We start from the raw sequence: 16017 nt of genomic DNA, 5'->3' as shown, positions 1-16017 counted from the left end.
TTTTTAAATAGTTACCCCACTTCCTATATTTTCTGGATTCACCACAGTATAACTAATACATACAAGACCTTTTGAAGAGAGGAGCGTGAAATAAGGAGACTACTTACAAGTTACAAAATTACATGTTTAGTCATGTATTGTTGTGACTTTTCAAGTTTAGTCATGTATTGTTGTGACTTGTAGTTGTGTGCATGAATTTGTAGGACGGATAAATGATTAAATTATGTTGATTTCGTCATTTTTGGAGTAGAATTGTAGAAAGTTAGCTAAGACAAGTTAGGAAATTGTCTAAAATAGACAGCCAAGATAAAGTTAAAATACAAGTTGTCATATTAATTAGACAAAAACAAACATAATTAACCGTGCGTTATAAGTTTGAAGCCGTCAAAGTTCAAACAGACATTGTTGTGTGGCTGTGTGTAGTCGGTGGTCAAACCAACGTGTTTTGCGTATTTCTTCCTTTCCCTTTTTTCTTTTGCTTTTCCATTTTCTTTTCATGGCCTTTTTTTGGACCTAATTAAAAGTCGGGCTGGCCCGGGCCGGTTTCTGGACTGGATGCGGCAATCTGCTCCATTATGTCGGGTGGGCCAAACTCCGGACCAATTTGTGTGTCCAAACTCGCTATGTTGGGTCAAAATAGTGGGCTTTTCGGGTCTTTTCTGGAAAGGCCGCACTCTTTTTTTAAAATCGAGCCCAGCCGAAGTATTCTGCCCAACATCCGATAATTTCGGACCAAGCCGGGCTCATGTTGATCAGCTCTACCTTTTCTATATAAAAAAATAATACGGAGTACCAAGTATATAATAATTATGGGCTGCTATTTTTCCCCAAATGGAGATAGTGCAAAAGCAGAACACGTTAGGGCTCATTTCTCTTGGGCTTTTGTAACTATTTTATGGGCTTTGGCTAACTGTGTATCTAATTATCTATGGACTATTTTATGAATTTATGGGCTTGGTTAACTGTCTATATATGGACTATTTAACACTACAATGAGAGGAAGTTTTGGACAAGAACAACGATAGTCCATTTTAGACGCTAACAACTTTTATTGGTACTAATTAATTTGTTATTGGTAGTGATTAGTATAAAAAAAATGTTATGTCAGTGCCAATAAGGTACAAAATCTAATTGGTAGTCATTACTCATTAGTAGTGTATTGGTAGACCAATAACATACAAATTTATATCAATTACATACCAACTTTGTTCAAATACAGGTTGTTTGCGTCTTAAATAGAAGTTCTTTGTTCTTGATTGAGTCAATCTCCTACAATGAACTCAGAACTAACATTAGAGCTAATATTGGGTTGTCGTCATAGACTCATAGTTGTCTTACTTGTCATTGAGAAAGGCCTAATTTCATAAAATGCCAAGCCTTATTCCAATCTGCTTATTCTTTATTCATATTTGGGTGATTTTAATAAATTTAAATCGATGTTTCAAATTGAAATAATAAACTTACAAAGTTATCCTTATCCCCTGCGAGACCGCGACTTCATCGATGTCTAGCTTGATTTCGCAATTAGTTTAGAAGTTCAAATCACAATTAAAATATAAGGGCGGGAATAGAGGGGGCCGCCGGCCGGTGAAAGTTAAAATAAAGGAGTAAGGGATAAATAACTTCCATTCAATAAGTTAGTATACAACCTATTACCAACCGTTTGTGTTGCCCTTTACATTCTTAAAAATTAGGGTAATTTAACCAAATGAAATGTCGCAAAGTAATAGTCAATTATTTAGGTACAATATAAACCAGTACTATTTACAAAATGAAGGTGATCTACAATATGTACGTGAATTTAATTCACTAATATTGAAATTTTTTGGACTTTTAGAAATTATGCATCCGTGCAAATCTACAATAAGTAAGAAATCAATTAAAAGCGACGAAATATTTAAAAAGGAGTAATAACATAGTGTAATTAATTAGTAAAAGTAATTATATTTCAACATAAAGAAGTACTTCCTATTAATTTTAGCATTTCCCCCCAAATCAAGTATCGTCTACATCATTGCTCTTGGTCATTTTTTACGCATAGCACACCCGGTTAAATGGAGCTTAGCTCCAACTACGTCCGAATGCGGCCCATGTCGCACACCTTGCTAATGGTGGGTGAGTCTCCCAACAAAAATTCCTGCATACGGCGAGATCCGAACCCGAGACCTCCTTTTAGTCAATTCTACATTGGTCATTGCTCTTGGTCATAGTTGTTCAAACAATACTTCAGAGTTCAGAGCCATATATAAGAGTGGAAATAAACTCCTCTCAGGTCCCACCTCAAATTCCGCAACCTTGGTTTAGCAGACAACATCAGCAATTCTCGTCCTCTCTCAATCTGTCAACCTTCTTCATTCAACCCTCTTTCTCCCCTAAATTAAAATTAGGTCAGCAGATAATTTCAATTGCATGTTTGCATCCCTTTAATCTTTATCTGTTTTTTCATTGGAGTTGAATTTTTTGTAAATTACTAACTTTTTTTTTATCTCTTTGCATGCTTCAGGTTGTTCATCCTCACTGAAACATTCCGTCCTTTTTGTGTTGGATAGAATCATTAGCTCTCAATTAATCAGGGTAATCGGTGAAAAATCAAAATTAAGTCGTTAAAGTTTTTTTCGGGGGTTTAGGGTTAGGGTTTTAGAATAGGGTAAATGGTGGCGGTGGTGGTGGTGGCGGAGGAGGAGAGGTGATGGATCACGCGGAGTCGGAAGAACCAGAGAAGAAAAGACCTCATTTGAGCAGTGATTCTTCCCTAATGGCTCGTAATTCTAATGTCTCTCCTGATAACAAATCGGTATTGCTTGCTTTCTCTCTATATTTGCCTCAATTTGATTGAATTACTTTCAACATTTTATTTACAGTTGATGAATTGGGTATGAAAAGAAGGATTAAGGGTTGAATTAGCTGTGTAGTATTTACCTCCTTTTGGCCTCATTCAGTGATATTGTAGCTTTTTTTTTTGAGGGACAGTGATATGTTGTAGCTGTGTATAAAGTTTGGACTGTTATGGCTTGAAATTGATTGGCATTATAAGATTTAGATACTGCTGTAGTGCTATTAGTTTGAGTTTTTGATCTGATATGCTTGAATAACAGTGCTTGAGCTACTGCATTCGTGAATCATAGCTACCGTCTGCCCGTCTGGGATTTGAGTCATGATCGGATATTGAGCTTGGTGTCTTGATTATGGAGTGTATAACTAAAAATGGTGGGAGTGTTTGTTTATCTAGTATTTGTATTTGTTCTTCTTGCTGGCATTTGGAGTGAGATTATTGCTTTGGTAATTTAAGACTCGGGGAAATTTCCTTACTAATCATATTGACATATTTTCTTCTCCGACCTGAAATGTCGGTACTAATTTAATGCTTTCCTTAGGTGGAAGAATTTAAAGCATAGTTACCTGATTCTCTAGTATGAGATTGGGTACGAGGTCACAGTTCGCTACCTAGTTTGCTAATTAGGCCAAAAGATCTTTCACGTTACAATCCGCCTTTTTCGGTTCGCGGTTTGTGGGGCTGATTAGGGAATTATGCAATTCTTTTAAACTTTAGTGAGTCGATTCCCTTCCTTGCTCATTTGTTTTGGTTGGGACTTGGGAGTTGGAATTCTATTATACCCATCTGTTTTAACTGTAATCTAGTGACTAGTGCTAAATCTGCTAATGTCATTTTGCCTTATCTTTTCTTTTACCTGTACCTTTTTTTTTATTTTTTTTTTTTTATTGTTGTGCTTTACAATTTCTACTGGATAGTGGATACCCTTAGATTTCCTTCAGCGGTCATCTTTTAGGTAGGGATTTTAGCATTTTTTCGCAGTGCATGGAATGTAGAATTGTTTCCTTTCCATATTATGCCAATCACACCACCACACACTCACACACTGAGTATCTAAATTTTTTTTCTCCCTAGTTTTTATTTTATTTTAGTGTTATAAGAATGGTAGATGCTTGCACAGCGAACAGGTAACACCTTAACACTTATTTGAGCATGAGCATCCTTTTGCTCACAATCTTAAGGTGATTGTAGCATATAGCAAGATGTCCTAATTTGTGGTGTCAACTTCCATACGTGTGTGAAAATGAATTTGGTATTATAAAACAAATATGTGTAAACAATGTGCCATAGAATTACGAAAATTTTGTTGTGAGAATTAGCCATTTTATATATGGATGTACAGTACAAACAAGCTTGTTTCTAAGAGTGGAAATTTGTGTCAGAGGAGAGGGCTAGCTAAGATCTCTATGTTTGTTGCAGGTTGATGCAGCTGTCCTCCAATACCAGAATCAAAAACTTGTGCAGCAGCTTGATGCACAGAAACATGAACTGCATGAGCTCGAAGTCAAAATCCAAGAACTAAAAGAGAGGCAAACCTCTTGTGATGATATGCTGACAACTATCAAGCAACTATGGAACCAGGTTAGTTCTCAAAAATTGTTAGTAAAATTTCTTTTTGGATTTGTTTTTTTGTTCTTATTTCTGCTTGCTTATGAGATACCATGCCCTTGTGATGTAGTTGATTGATGATGTAGTTTTTCTCGGGGTTAGAGCTGGTGGAGGCCTAAATTTCTTGCAAACTTTAGACTATCCTCAAGGTTGTCTTATTAGTCTCTTATGTTCATCTGAGAATCTTTTATTTTCTTACGATTAATGTAGTTGGGATGAGTTAAGATTTTATGTGCTTCAACTCACTGTTGAATTGATACACCTCTTAGGTTCAATCGCTTCATGTCCTGCGGAGCATATATTCCTCTGTAGGCTTCTAAATGTTGAGTCGGTTGAGGGTAATGGAGGAGATGATATTGTCAAATTTGTTGAAGAAATTCTTGCACAACGTCACTCTTCTACTTGGGAGTTACTGAGATTTCTTGAAGACTTTGTTGAGGATCAGAAAAAGAAGACCTTCAGCATCGCTCAGGAATTGCATGAAAACCTTTCTACAGAAGGTCTTGAAGGGCAATTTTAGATTATCAATTACTGTTTTAGTAGCTTCGTTTATTGTTCTTGTAGCCAGTGCCCAGTACATTTCTGATTGAGCCTCTGTTCTATTTGTGGATGTAGCAGATGCTATCATTAAATTGAAGAAAATCGAAGATTTGATGACAGAGGAGGCTAATAGTCTTCATGTGGTCATTGATGGTCTCCGTCAAAAGCACTCAGAGTATGCTGATAGAATCCAGACTTATATACAGAACCAGTCAGTGGATGAAACTGAGATTAAACATATTGCAGGTTAGTTTTACACTTCTCTTCAATACTGGCCTTTTGAATGCCCTGGTATGTTGAAGCTAGATGTTATATGCATTATTAATTGTTTAAGTACTTTATATGCATCTGATGTTAAATTTGACACATTTCACGCCTTTCCCCCTTCGAAATATGTTAAATAAGGTGAGCTGGAAGAAAGCATGGCTCAGCTTGAAGAAAGCAGAAGAAAGCTTGTAAATCTGAGAATGCAGAAAAATTTAGCATCTGGAACTTACAGCCCTGTCACTGGGGCTTCAAATGGCACTTTGTCTCCATTAGAGTTACCAGATAAGTCAATGGGTCTGCGGGAGTTGAAAGACTCAATTGAGGAAGCTGAGGTACTTAAGCTTAGTGTACGCATCCCTGTTTCAACAGAAAAACCGGTCAAGTCATGTGTAATAATATTTAGCAGCGATGCAGATATTGGCAGCTGATCGGCTTGCTGAGCTTGAGGATGCACGTGAAGATAATTCGATCCTGTCAAAACAATTAGAAGAAATTGAGGTTTGTTGCATAACTTGAATCATGATGGTTTTTAAGTAATTAACTGGTCCTTATCCTGTCATTGGTGGGAGCTTTTTTTTATAGGCACTTATAGGTAGATATGGAATGGACTGTATTGCATTGTTTAGGGAAATCTCCGATTACTACCTAGCATATAGGCCCCTGTGTCACTTACTACCTAGGAGAAAACAGGAATGCAATTACAAATGCTACCTCAATCCACTTTCCGGCGACCTTTGGCTGGAAGTGACGTCATAAAAGGCATTTGTTCATTTAATATGACTTTCAATAAATAGGAAACAGGAAAAGAAACCCAAATAAATAAAAAGAACCCTCCAACGGAACAATTACGTTTCCCTTTCCCTCTTCACTCAGTTTCTCTCTCTTCACACAGCCTCTCTCTCTACTCAATTTCTCTTATCCGCATCTACAAATCATTTCACATCAAATCAGCATTTCACAATTTAGGGCTTATGAAGGTAAAGGTTAATTTGTGCGGTATGTTAATTTAATTGCATGAAGCATAATTCACAATTTAGGGTTTATGAAGATTTGAATCAAATTCATGGGAGTTAAATTTTAGGGATTTTTGTAACTTCTTTTTTTTACCAATTAGGCATGTTATTAAGCTTAATTAGTATTTGTTATCGTTATTTGATGCAACCGTTGATCATACTGACAGTGAGAAGAGATGTGAGGTGAGAGGTTAGAGGAGAGAGAGAATATATATTTATATACCCTTTTTGGGTTTTAGAGGAGCTTTTTTGCTTCCTATTTGTTAAATATCACATTAAATAGAGAAATCTCTGTTGTGACACTTCTGGCAAAAGTCACCTGAAAGTGGACTACGGTAGCATTAGTAATTGCTTTCCATTTTTCTAGGTAGTAATTGCCGACTTTAATTTTTTCCTAGGTAGTAAGTGTCACAGAGGCCTATATGCTAGGTAGTAATTTGCGAATTTTCCTATTGTTTATATGGATTAGTTTTTGAAGCGACATTTTGCATTTTGTTTCTCTAATCTTTTAGTTGTCATATTTTCGTTGCAGAATGAAATGAAGGATGATAAATATGTGTGCACTTCTCGATTGTACACTTTGGTTAATGATCAGCTCCACCATTGGAAAGCTGAAGTCTCGCGATATAAAGCATTGACTGAATCTCTACAGGTGACAGCTGCTTTCTTTTTGCACTGTTTACTTTATACTTCTATTTTATTTTTTCCTAAAATGTCCTGCTTCAGTCCAATAGGTCATATCTTATTAGAAGAGAAAAGGAACTAGAGTTAAAAACAGAATCAGCAGACAGTGCAAAAGATGCTATTGATAAGGCTAAGACAAGAGTTGAGGAGTTAGAGCTGAAGTTCCAGAATTCTGTTATCCGGAAGAATGAACTTGAGGCTAAAATGGAAGAAGTTGTTCAAGATTCAGGTGATTTCTTGTTTGTATGATTATCAATGTCCATCTTCATTAACCAACTGGTTTCTAATACTTAAAACTGCCCGCAGGAAGGACAGACATTAAATCTGAGTTCAATGTGATGACCTCATCTCTGGCTAAAGAAATGGAAATGGTGGAGGCTCAACTAAATCGATGGAAAGATATTTCCCAGGAAGCCTTGTCCTTGCGAGGAGAAGCAGAAACACAGAAGGCATTGTTAAGCAGAAAGGTATAGCGATATAACCTTCTAAGTTCTGACACTGTTGCGCTCTACTTGATTATTAGCTGAAAATAACTACTTGGGGTACTATTTTTGATATCTGCAATGAATAAGCATATCTTAATGACTAAAACAGAGAGATTAAAGACATATTAAGGGAGGAAGGAGAAGGATTAAGGAAGAACAAGTGACTTATGACTGAATCAATGCTAATCAAGTTCAATGCACCAAATACAGACTAAGCCAATCATTCGAGTGGAATGGCACTCTCCCAGTTATACTGCTTTCCACAATTTTCAACATGATTTCTCAATTTATAGAGCTTCTACTCTTGACATTTTCAAGCTACTAACAACATAAAGTTATTTCCCTATGTGCCCCTACCCATATATCAGTTCGTTACAATATCTTAGCATTTCTATCATGTCACTTGTTCCACGCCCTTAGAAGGGAGACGCAATATTTGTAGAAGGATGTATGTAATAGGTGCATGTGAGTTCTCAGGACGTACCCAGCATGTACCCAGCAATGGATCTTAAGACTCTTAAAATAGTATTTAATTAATGGATAGTGACGGTAGCTATACTACCGAGACCCAAATTGTTGTCAAGGGGATGTATGCATATTTTTCCTGTGACAGGTATCTTGACATAACTCTTGAAGATATATTTTTCTAATATGTTCACATTCTTCCTTTGCTGGTAGGCTAGTGAAGTGAAGGTCTTGGGAGATAAATGTGCTCAACAGATGGTGGAAATCAAATCCCTTAAGGAGTTGGTGAGCATCTTTATGCTAGTAGAGTGTTCAGTGAACTTTGCTTTGGTGAAATGAATTGTTATTTACTAGTTATTCTCAGATAGTGTTGGTGTAGTGATCATGAATCATGACGTCCAAGTATTTGAGGTGCCTGTGTCTTAGCTTACAGATATACTAACATTGCAGATTGAGAAGCTGCAAAAAGAAAAGTCGGAACTGCAAATCTTTGTAGATATGCTTGGCCAGGGAATTTATGACAACAGGTATGTTGGCAATGTCTCTGAGCTTTTAATTTGTTGATTGCATGTTTGATAGCTTAATAAGAATTCACTTATTTGTGTACTTTATTTGTGGATTGCTAACACTTCCAAATATCGGTTATTTTTCGTTTTTGTGGTGAAATTTGTATAACTGATATTTACCGGGTATGAAATGGTGTTTATAAGGCGAATAAGATTTATTACCAGTTTGGTGAGTAATCTAGCAGATGTTTTCCAGAGATGTTAATAAATTTTGACCTGGAAGATCTAAAATACAAGTTTTAGCAGAAATGATGATATTCTGCTGCCAAATTTGTCTTGATACTTCCTTTTCTTCGTTTTTTATTTGGTAAATAAAGCTTTAGTACAATTTTCTAGACACTGCCTACTTTTGGCATGCGTGTTTGTATAAGGTGGATGCCTATTTGTTGTTTTAATTTCTATGTCCCTTAAGTCCCTTATTTGTTTTTTTTTTTTTTTTTTGCGATCTTAGTTTAAGCCTTAATTCATGCCACAAATTTTTATGTTAAAAGGATTTTTATGGATAGAACCGTTCACTGTTTTTTTCCTGTTGAAGTTAAAAAAATATATGAAGACAAGTTTTGTTTTGATTATCCCCTGTACTCTAGTTCTGTTGGGATAAATTCACTTCTCCAACTCGTTGGTGGTGTAAATGCTTTCTGACTTATATTCCTGTGCCTGTACTTATTATGTGGTCTTTTTTGTATCCCTTCTGGTATCCTTCCGCAGTCTATCTTTCCTAGAATCAATCACTAAACTAGTTATCGGTGCAAAATGCCTCATCACTTCTTATGGTTGGTATCGCTCCATGGTGAGCACTTGCAGAGAGTGGTGACCTCCCATTCTAGACGGGGGTTATGTTCCTGAATCTAGTGTCAAAAATCTTCATGGTGGGTAATGCCCACTCTAGTTACCATTTGAACTTAAGTCCAGCAGTCCAGCATAAAGTGATTGAAAGCAGGTGATTCTTCAAGGAAATTGAGGGGATGCTCTAGCAGGGAATTTGGCATCTATTCTTTCCCAGCAATTTGTGCGCGTCTCCCCTTATCTTTTCCTTGGTCTTGTATGGGAAGATTAACGAGTTTAAATTGGTTATCTGGGAATAACATTTGTCTCAGTATTCTAACTTTGTTCAGCTTGCTTATTGACTCCCTAGATCTTTAACTTCAAAAGAGAAGCTTGTGATGTTGAGTTGGGTTATCAGAAATTCTTGAATCCTGTGCCCTTTTAGATGCCTGCTATTAAGCACCTGCAAAGACTCTAAGAAACACTCTTTTATACATGTGGACGTTGAAGATTTCGATTGACTGTAGGATTTTGTTTCCACAATGGATAAGTCTATATGCCAACAGCGTATCTGAAAAAGCTTTTTGTTCACAACAGTGTGTTTTTCTATCAATTGGTGATGACTGGAAGTCACTAATGTATGCATTGTGAACTTATTTTTTTGAAGAAGCTCTTTGAGGTTGTAGGGTAGGGTGGCTGAGTCTGGCTTATGACTTGATGCATCTACACTTTTACACTGTTTTGGGCAGGAATTAGAACAGCAAACGTTTGACATATTACATATTTGTCTATTACCTGGGTACTGAAGTTAGAAGGCCAATGCTTTATTTGGGGAATAGGATTTTACATTGATCTCTTTGTGGGATTGAGTTGCCTTCTTGGCCTTTTGTCTCTGGGCCTCTCCTTTGGGATTATCTTAAACGGCGCATACTTGACAATACACATTTTTTAAGGTGTTTAATAGTATCCTTGTGTACATCTTTAGCCGTCGTAAATGCGAAGCAAACGGGATTTTTCTTAAGTTTTTTTTGTTTTAGTTCAACTCTCTGGGATGCGGCAGAATACCTTTCTTCTTCGTTACTTTGTATATTTTACTTGCCGTGTACTTACGTTAGACAGTTTTATGACCCATTAAATCTATTTTTAAGATTTCCCGTGTCTACATGGGTACTTGAGTACTTGAGTCATGTCTACATGGGTACATGGGTACTTACGTTGCCGTGTCTACATGGGTACTTGAGTCATGTACCTTGAGATTTCCCGATCTGCATTTTTACAAACCCAATGCTTTTGAAGTAGTGTAGGGTATTTTTTTCAAATTTATTTGAAAGCTCATTACCTTTTTTCTTCATATAGACTATGGAATAAGCGTTCTCTTCCTTGTCGGTTTAATTTTATTCTCAAGGCTCAGGAGATTCTAGTGGCTTATTTGTGGATCAATTGAATGATGACTTGCTTTTTTTTTTTATCTATGAAGATGAATAATTTGGCTGCATTACATGCTTGTTATACCTCCTCTGTTTTCTTATCCTTTGTGCTGCACATAGGTGTGTCATACACTCATACATGTGCAGGTCTAATTTTGATTTTTAATGTTGAAATCCAGAGATCTGATGGAAATCCAAGAATCTGAACGAAGAGCTTGTGCACAAGCTGATGTGTTGAAACACGCTCTTGATGAGCATAATCTAGAGCTAAGGATAAAAGCCGCTAATGAAGCTGAGGCGGCTTGCCAGCGGCGTCTCTCGGTTGCTGAGGCTGAAATAGCTGATTTAAGAGCCAAATTGGATACTACTGAAAGGTTTGCACTTCAGGCCTTAGTTTTTTTATGCTTTTGGGTCCACTTTCAATACTTTATCAATGAATGTTTTGTATAGGTATGGTGGGTGGGTGTAGGGAGAGGGGGGGGGGGGGGGGAGTTCTCCAGAATGTGCCCTTCACGATAATTGAACCCTGTAGCGAGGGTTGGATTCCAGGTGTGGTGTAACCACCTTTACATAGATAGATAGTACGGAGTATACCACAACAGCATACCCTATTGCAGTATAATGCCTTTCTTTTTTCTGAGATATGCAGCCATACCCCTGATTGCAAGGAATCAAGGATGGTGCTTTTCTTGTACTTACATGTAAAAGCATATAGTATAGACAAAGATACTAAGCAGAGGACAACCTTGTGAAACTTATTTGTTGTTATCCAAGTTTGATAAACTGGCAATGATGTCATTTCGGGTTTTAAATGGAAACCAGAAACAGTAGATTTGCTTAAATTTACATTGTTATTGAAGTTTACTAATCACTTTTTTATCCGCAGGGATGTCTGTGAACTGACGGAAGCAATTAAAATAAAGGATGCAGAGGCAGAAGCTTATATTTGTGAAATTGAGGTTTTTATCCCATTCTTCTATTAGGCTCTGTTTGGTAGAGAGGAAGGGAATTGGAAGGAAAAGAAAAGAAAAGAAAGGAAAAGTAAATAATCATTTCCTTTTTTGGTTTAAAAAAGTATATAGGATTTGATGGGAAGGGAAGTGGAAGGAAAGCTCCTTCATGAAATTTCACTTTCCTTTGGAGAAAAGAGAAAATTAGAAGCTGTCAAACTAATTTCCCTTTCTTTCCCTTCACTTCCTTCCCTCAAACCAAACAATGGAAGTTAAAGTATCTTTCGTTTCCCTTCTCTTACCCTCTATTCGTCCCAAAATTTGGCAATCAATGGGTCCCTCTTTCTCTCTAATTGCTAACTTTTTATCTGATCAGACGATTGGTCAAGCATATGAAGATATGCAGACGCAAAATCAACATCTCTTGCAGCAGATGACTGAGAGGGATGATTACAATATCAAGGTGTAATGCTAATCTCATATTTAGTTATAGCTTAATTTTGTGTTTCCTTGTTTCTATTTAATTATTTCATTGAAGTGTAGTCTCAGTTTGTTATGACTCTTATGAGGTATAATACATTTCTTAGTAGCTTACTAGTGTGATGTCTATGTGTTTTATCTTTCAGCTGGTGTCTGAAAGTGTGAAGACAAAGCAGGCTGTGAGCACACTTCTCTCAGAGAAGCAAGCCCTGACTAAGCAATTTCAACTAGTTAACGCATCGCTGGTATCTCTCAGGGCAAGAGTTTCAAGTAGTGAAGAGCGGGTATGTTTCCAAAGTACTGATATACTCCCTCCGTCCCTTAATACTCGCCCCGGTTTGACCGGCACAGAGTTGATAGTGGGGGTGTTTTTTTAATATAGTTAGTGGGAAACGTGTGACACCTTTGATTTTTAATGTTTTTTTAGATATTAGGAATACAAGTGAGACCTTAGGTAAGTGAGAGAAACAATATAAAATTAGAAAAAAAATGTCATTTATAGAAACGGGGAAAGTATTCCTAGACGGCTTTATAAGGAAAGCGAGGCGAGTATTCCAGGACGGAGGGAGTACTATGCTAAGCTTTCGTAATTCCTGTGATTGAGAATTGATGATTCAACTCTTTGCAGATGAAAGCTATAATGACAGAGGCCTTTAAACATTGCCAAGAAGACAGGCACCTCATGGTTAGCATAGAGAGAACGAAATGGGAGTTATCAGATGCCGAGAAGGAGTTGAAGTGGGTTAAATCTGCTATTGCTTCGTCTGAGAAGGAATACGAGCAGGTTCAACGGAAGACTGCTGAAAGTCAAAAGGGGTTGAACAGTGAAAGGTATTGTCCTTACTACCTTAACCTACTGTTAGACATCTGGTTTTATACTATAGATATGCAGATTTCCTGTCTTTTAATCTGAAAAGATTAGGGCTCTGTTTTGGAAAACACCTTTCCGGAAAATGATTTTCCCATTTTCCTTTGTTTTCTCAAGGATGGGAAACAATTCTCCCAAAGGTGGAAACCAACTTTCTCTAGGGGACTCCTCTCATTTCCCCTTCTATGTTCTTTTTCTTTATAATTTTTCTTGTAAGGAAACAAACAAAGGAAAACTACTTTCGTTTAATGTTTTCTCTTGAAAATTGTTTTCCATGGAAAATCATTTTCCTTTGAAACAAACGAGCCTAGAAACGTTTTCTTGAATCATTTTCCATGCAAGACTTTGCTTGATGGATGCTGGATGTCTTCTCCCCCTTTGTTCGGGGTCCACGTTCCATAAATCTGATAGTTATAGTAGATGTCATGTTCTTGATATGGATCCTTAAGAACACGAGCTTTTGTTGTGAGAATCCAGGCATGACAGAAAGAAACTTGAGGACGAGCTTAGAGAATGGAAGGATAAAGTTGATGAGATGAGAGCTGAAACAGGGGAGGCTGCAATCCAGAGACTTCAAGAGGAAATAAAAGATTGCAAGTCTATTCTCAAATGCAGTGTTTGCTTTGACCGCCCAAAAGAGGTACGCTTCTTTTCACCGATCATCACTCTTCTTTTCGGGGGAAATTTGTTGCCTACCACCATAATTTGCTGGATATTGTGTTTATTTTCCATTCGTTTCCTAACCAACCTTCTGATACAATATTCTAAAGTGAGGATTTGTTGGATTTGTTACATTATAGGTTGTAATTGTGAAGTGCTACCATCTTTTCTGCAATCAGTGTATACAAAGAAATTTGGAAATTCGCCACAGGAAGTGCCCTGGCTGTGGTACCGCGTTTGGGCAAAATGATGTTCGGTTTGTAAAGATATGAAAAGAAAAAGAAAAAACCTGTTCAAATTTATTTAGGGGTTTCAAAAATAACCTAATGTTTTGTATGATAGTAAGATAAAATGCACCACACCATTGTAATTGGCTGCATAAGTGGTTATCCCTTTTGCCCCCTTGTAAATAGGCAAATAGCAATAGCAATTAGCGTAGCAAACTCCCTTTTGAAATTTCAGCAGCGAGGCTCATCACTCTCGCTTACCATAGTTGACTTCAGACTAATGTCTAATTTTATGTGAATTTTCTGGTTAGGTTTTTCCCATCACAGTTAATAAGACCAGCAATTTTCTTGATTCCTGCAGCTGCTTGACAGCCTCTCTTCTGGTTTTGGTTTTTTTTAATAACATTCTTGGTTTCATGAATGATACAGACGTTGCAGGCACACAATATAATAAGGCTTTGTTCTCTTCACCTGGTCTGGTGTGAATTTTCTAGCTTTTACTCTGGTCTGAATAAGAAAACACCCAACTTTGAGAACGTCTATTACCAGCCCTATAACTATTCTTCTTTAGTGCTACTGTGCTAATACCGAAAATTTACGTCGTAAATCAAGCAAATTATCCTTTTTGCATCCGTTACCCACCGGCCACCGTGCTCGTTGTGCACCCCTCGGTGCGAGCGAGTGGTGGCCGAAGGATCCTTATTTCAAAGGAATACAAGGGCGTGTGCTTTGGTAGGATTACTGGGTTAATGATGCGCAAAATGACACTAATATTGATGTTATTGAGATTTGTTGGGATATCAACCAAAGTCCCACATCAGAAGAGGAGGTAAAAATTGTCTAGCATAAAAGTGTTCAGCTTCTCCTATTAGTATTAGGCCTTTTGAAAAGGAGCCAAAAAACAAGTTCGTGCAGGCTTGGCCCAAAGCGGACTATATCATACTAATGTGAATCGTGGTGGTGTACGGCCCAATAAGGTAGGTGGTTGGGGCCCAACAAAATTAATTTTGTTGGCGTAGCCCAAACTTTGAACCTCTTGGTACAAGACTTGGGACTCAAGAGTCAACCCAAATTCTTCCACCTGTTTTGAGTGGCTTTCAATAGCTTTGTCGAAACTCGAAAAGGACTACGGACTACATGTTTACTTGCCATTTGGCATCTGTATGTGAGTGCTTGCTTGTGTTGTCACTTTTCAAAATTCAACTTGATGTGGAGGTTTTGGAAAATTATAGCCCGTTACCTAATATTTGTCACGGCGGTCGACTCCCCTATTGTGTGTATATATATATAGTCAAATCTAAACTTATACATTTACCTTATTGAATATACAGTCAAATCCCAAACTTATACATTTAACGTTATTGAATATACAGTCAACAAATCAGGTAGCGGTCAAAGTAGGGTATAGTTCTATCAACCAAGTTTCTATTGTCCATGGTTGAAATCATTGTCAATGTTTGAGTCTAAATAATTCTACAATATATTTAAAATGATATTTGGCGATGAAGTGTACTAGACTTAATCTTAGTACAATTAGGATAAGTCATACTTTGTGTCTTTTGATTTATTAGAAGTCTTAGTAGTTTGTTTTCTCCTATTTACTGCTTCTATAATTCTTTGTTACATGCTAGGTTTTTAATTTGGTTTATTGCTTGATCTATTTGAATACTCCGTAATTGTTTAGTTTAAGTTAGTTCGATTCTAAAGTAACCTTCAATTTTGTTTTGTGAAGTACTTTTGACCGACCAGAATCATATCATAACTGCCAATTCCTAGGCTCGGTGTCTTTTAGATCATTGATTATTTCAATTCATTACTTTTTAGTACGTAAGTAATTGCTAACAAGTCTAAAGCCATACCGTTAAAGATGCTCTAAACACACTTTTAGGCAAATATAAACATATCCACATAATCGGAACCCTATTAATTACACCTTATTATACAAGTATTTTCATTTTTCATGGTAGAAAAACAAAGATATCTTAGCATAAAATCAGATAGAAATGCACATCAAACAAACTTAAGATTTGGTGCAAAGAAATTAGACCCGGGTGCAGAGGCAGAGGTAATGCAATTAGCATGTGGACTTAATAATTAATTATTCTTTGCTTAATTGATTTGGTAAATTATAATTAGAAGCTGCAATTCCTGACATAAAAAAGTCCAACAGTAAGTGAAT

The 16017-nt window shown here is 36.9% G+C and overlaps 1 protein-coding gene across 3 annotated transcripts; it reads left to right on the top strand.

The window, feature by feature from the left end:
• The first annotated feature begins 2221 nt into the window (after positions 1 to 2221).
• Positions 2222 to 14194, top strand: LOC110804217 (E3 ubiquitin-protein ligase BRE1-like 2). Of its 3 annotated transcripts, none has more exons than XM_022009870.2 (20): positions 2222 to 2387; positions 2504 to 2794; positions 4253 to 4414; positions 4512 to 4590; positions 4711 to 4941; positions 5060 to 5227; positions 5387 to 5580; positions 5663 to 5746; positions 6794 to 6913; positions 6988 to 7174; positions 7252 to 7412; positions 8109 to 8180; positions 8346 to 8422; positions 10833 to 11027; positions 11540 to 11612; positions 11980 to 12066; positions 12230 to 12367; positions 12712 to 12914; positions 13429 to 13591; positions 13752 to 14194. In XM_022009870.2, the coding sequence occupies exons 2-20, from the start codon at positions 2690 to 2692 to the stop codon at positions 13881 to 13883; spliced, it is 2631 nt and encodes an 876-aa protein (XP_021865562.2). In that variant the 5' UTR covers positions 2222 to 2387; positions 2504 to 2689; the 3' UTR covers positions 13884 to 14194. The 3 variants fall into 3 exon arrangements, with proteins under 3 accessions (XP_021865562.2, XP_021865497.2, XP_021865621.2); XM_022009805.2 differs by having other exon boundaries at positions 2230 to 2387; positions 5057 to 5227; XM_022009929.2 differs by lacking the exons at positions 2222 to 2387; positions 2504 to 2794; positions 4253 to 4414; ... (1 more) ...; positions 4711 to 4941; positions 5060 to 5227 and having other exon boundaries at positions 5466 to 5580; positions 5655 to 5746.
• Positions 14195 to 16017: the final 1823 nt, after the last annotated feature.

This window comes from Spinacia oleracea, chromosome 2 (genome assembly GCF_020520425.1).
Source record: "Spinacia oleracea cultivar Varoflay chromosome 2, BTI_SOV_V1, whole genome shotgun sequence".
Lineage (NCBI taxonomy): Eukaryota > Viridiplantae > Streptophyta > Magnoliopsida > Caryophyllales > Amaranthaceae > Spinacia > Spinacia oleracea.
This window is presented reverse-complemented; position numbering and strand designations above follow the sequence as displayed.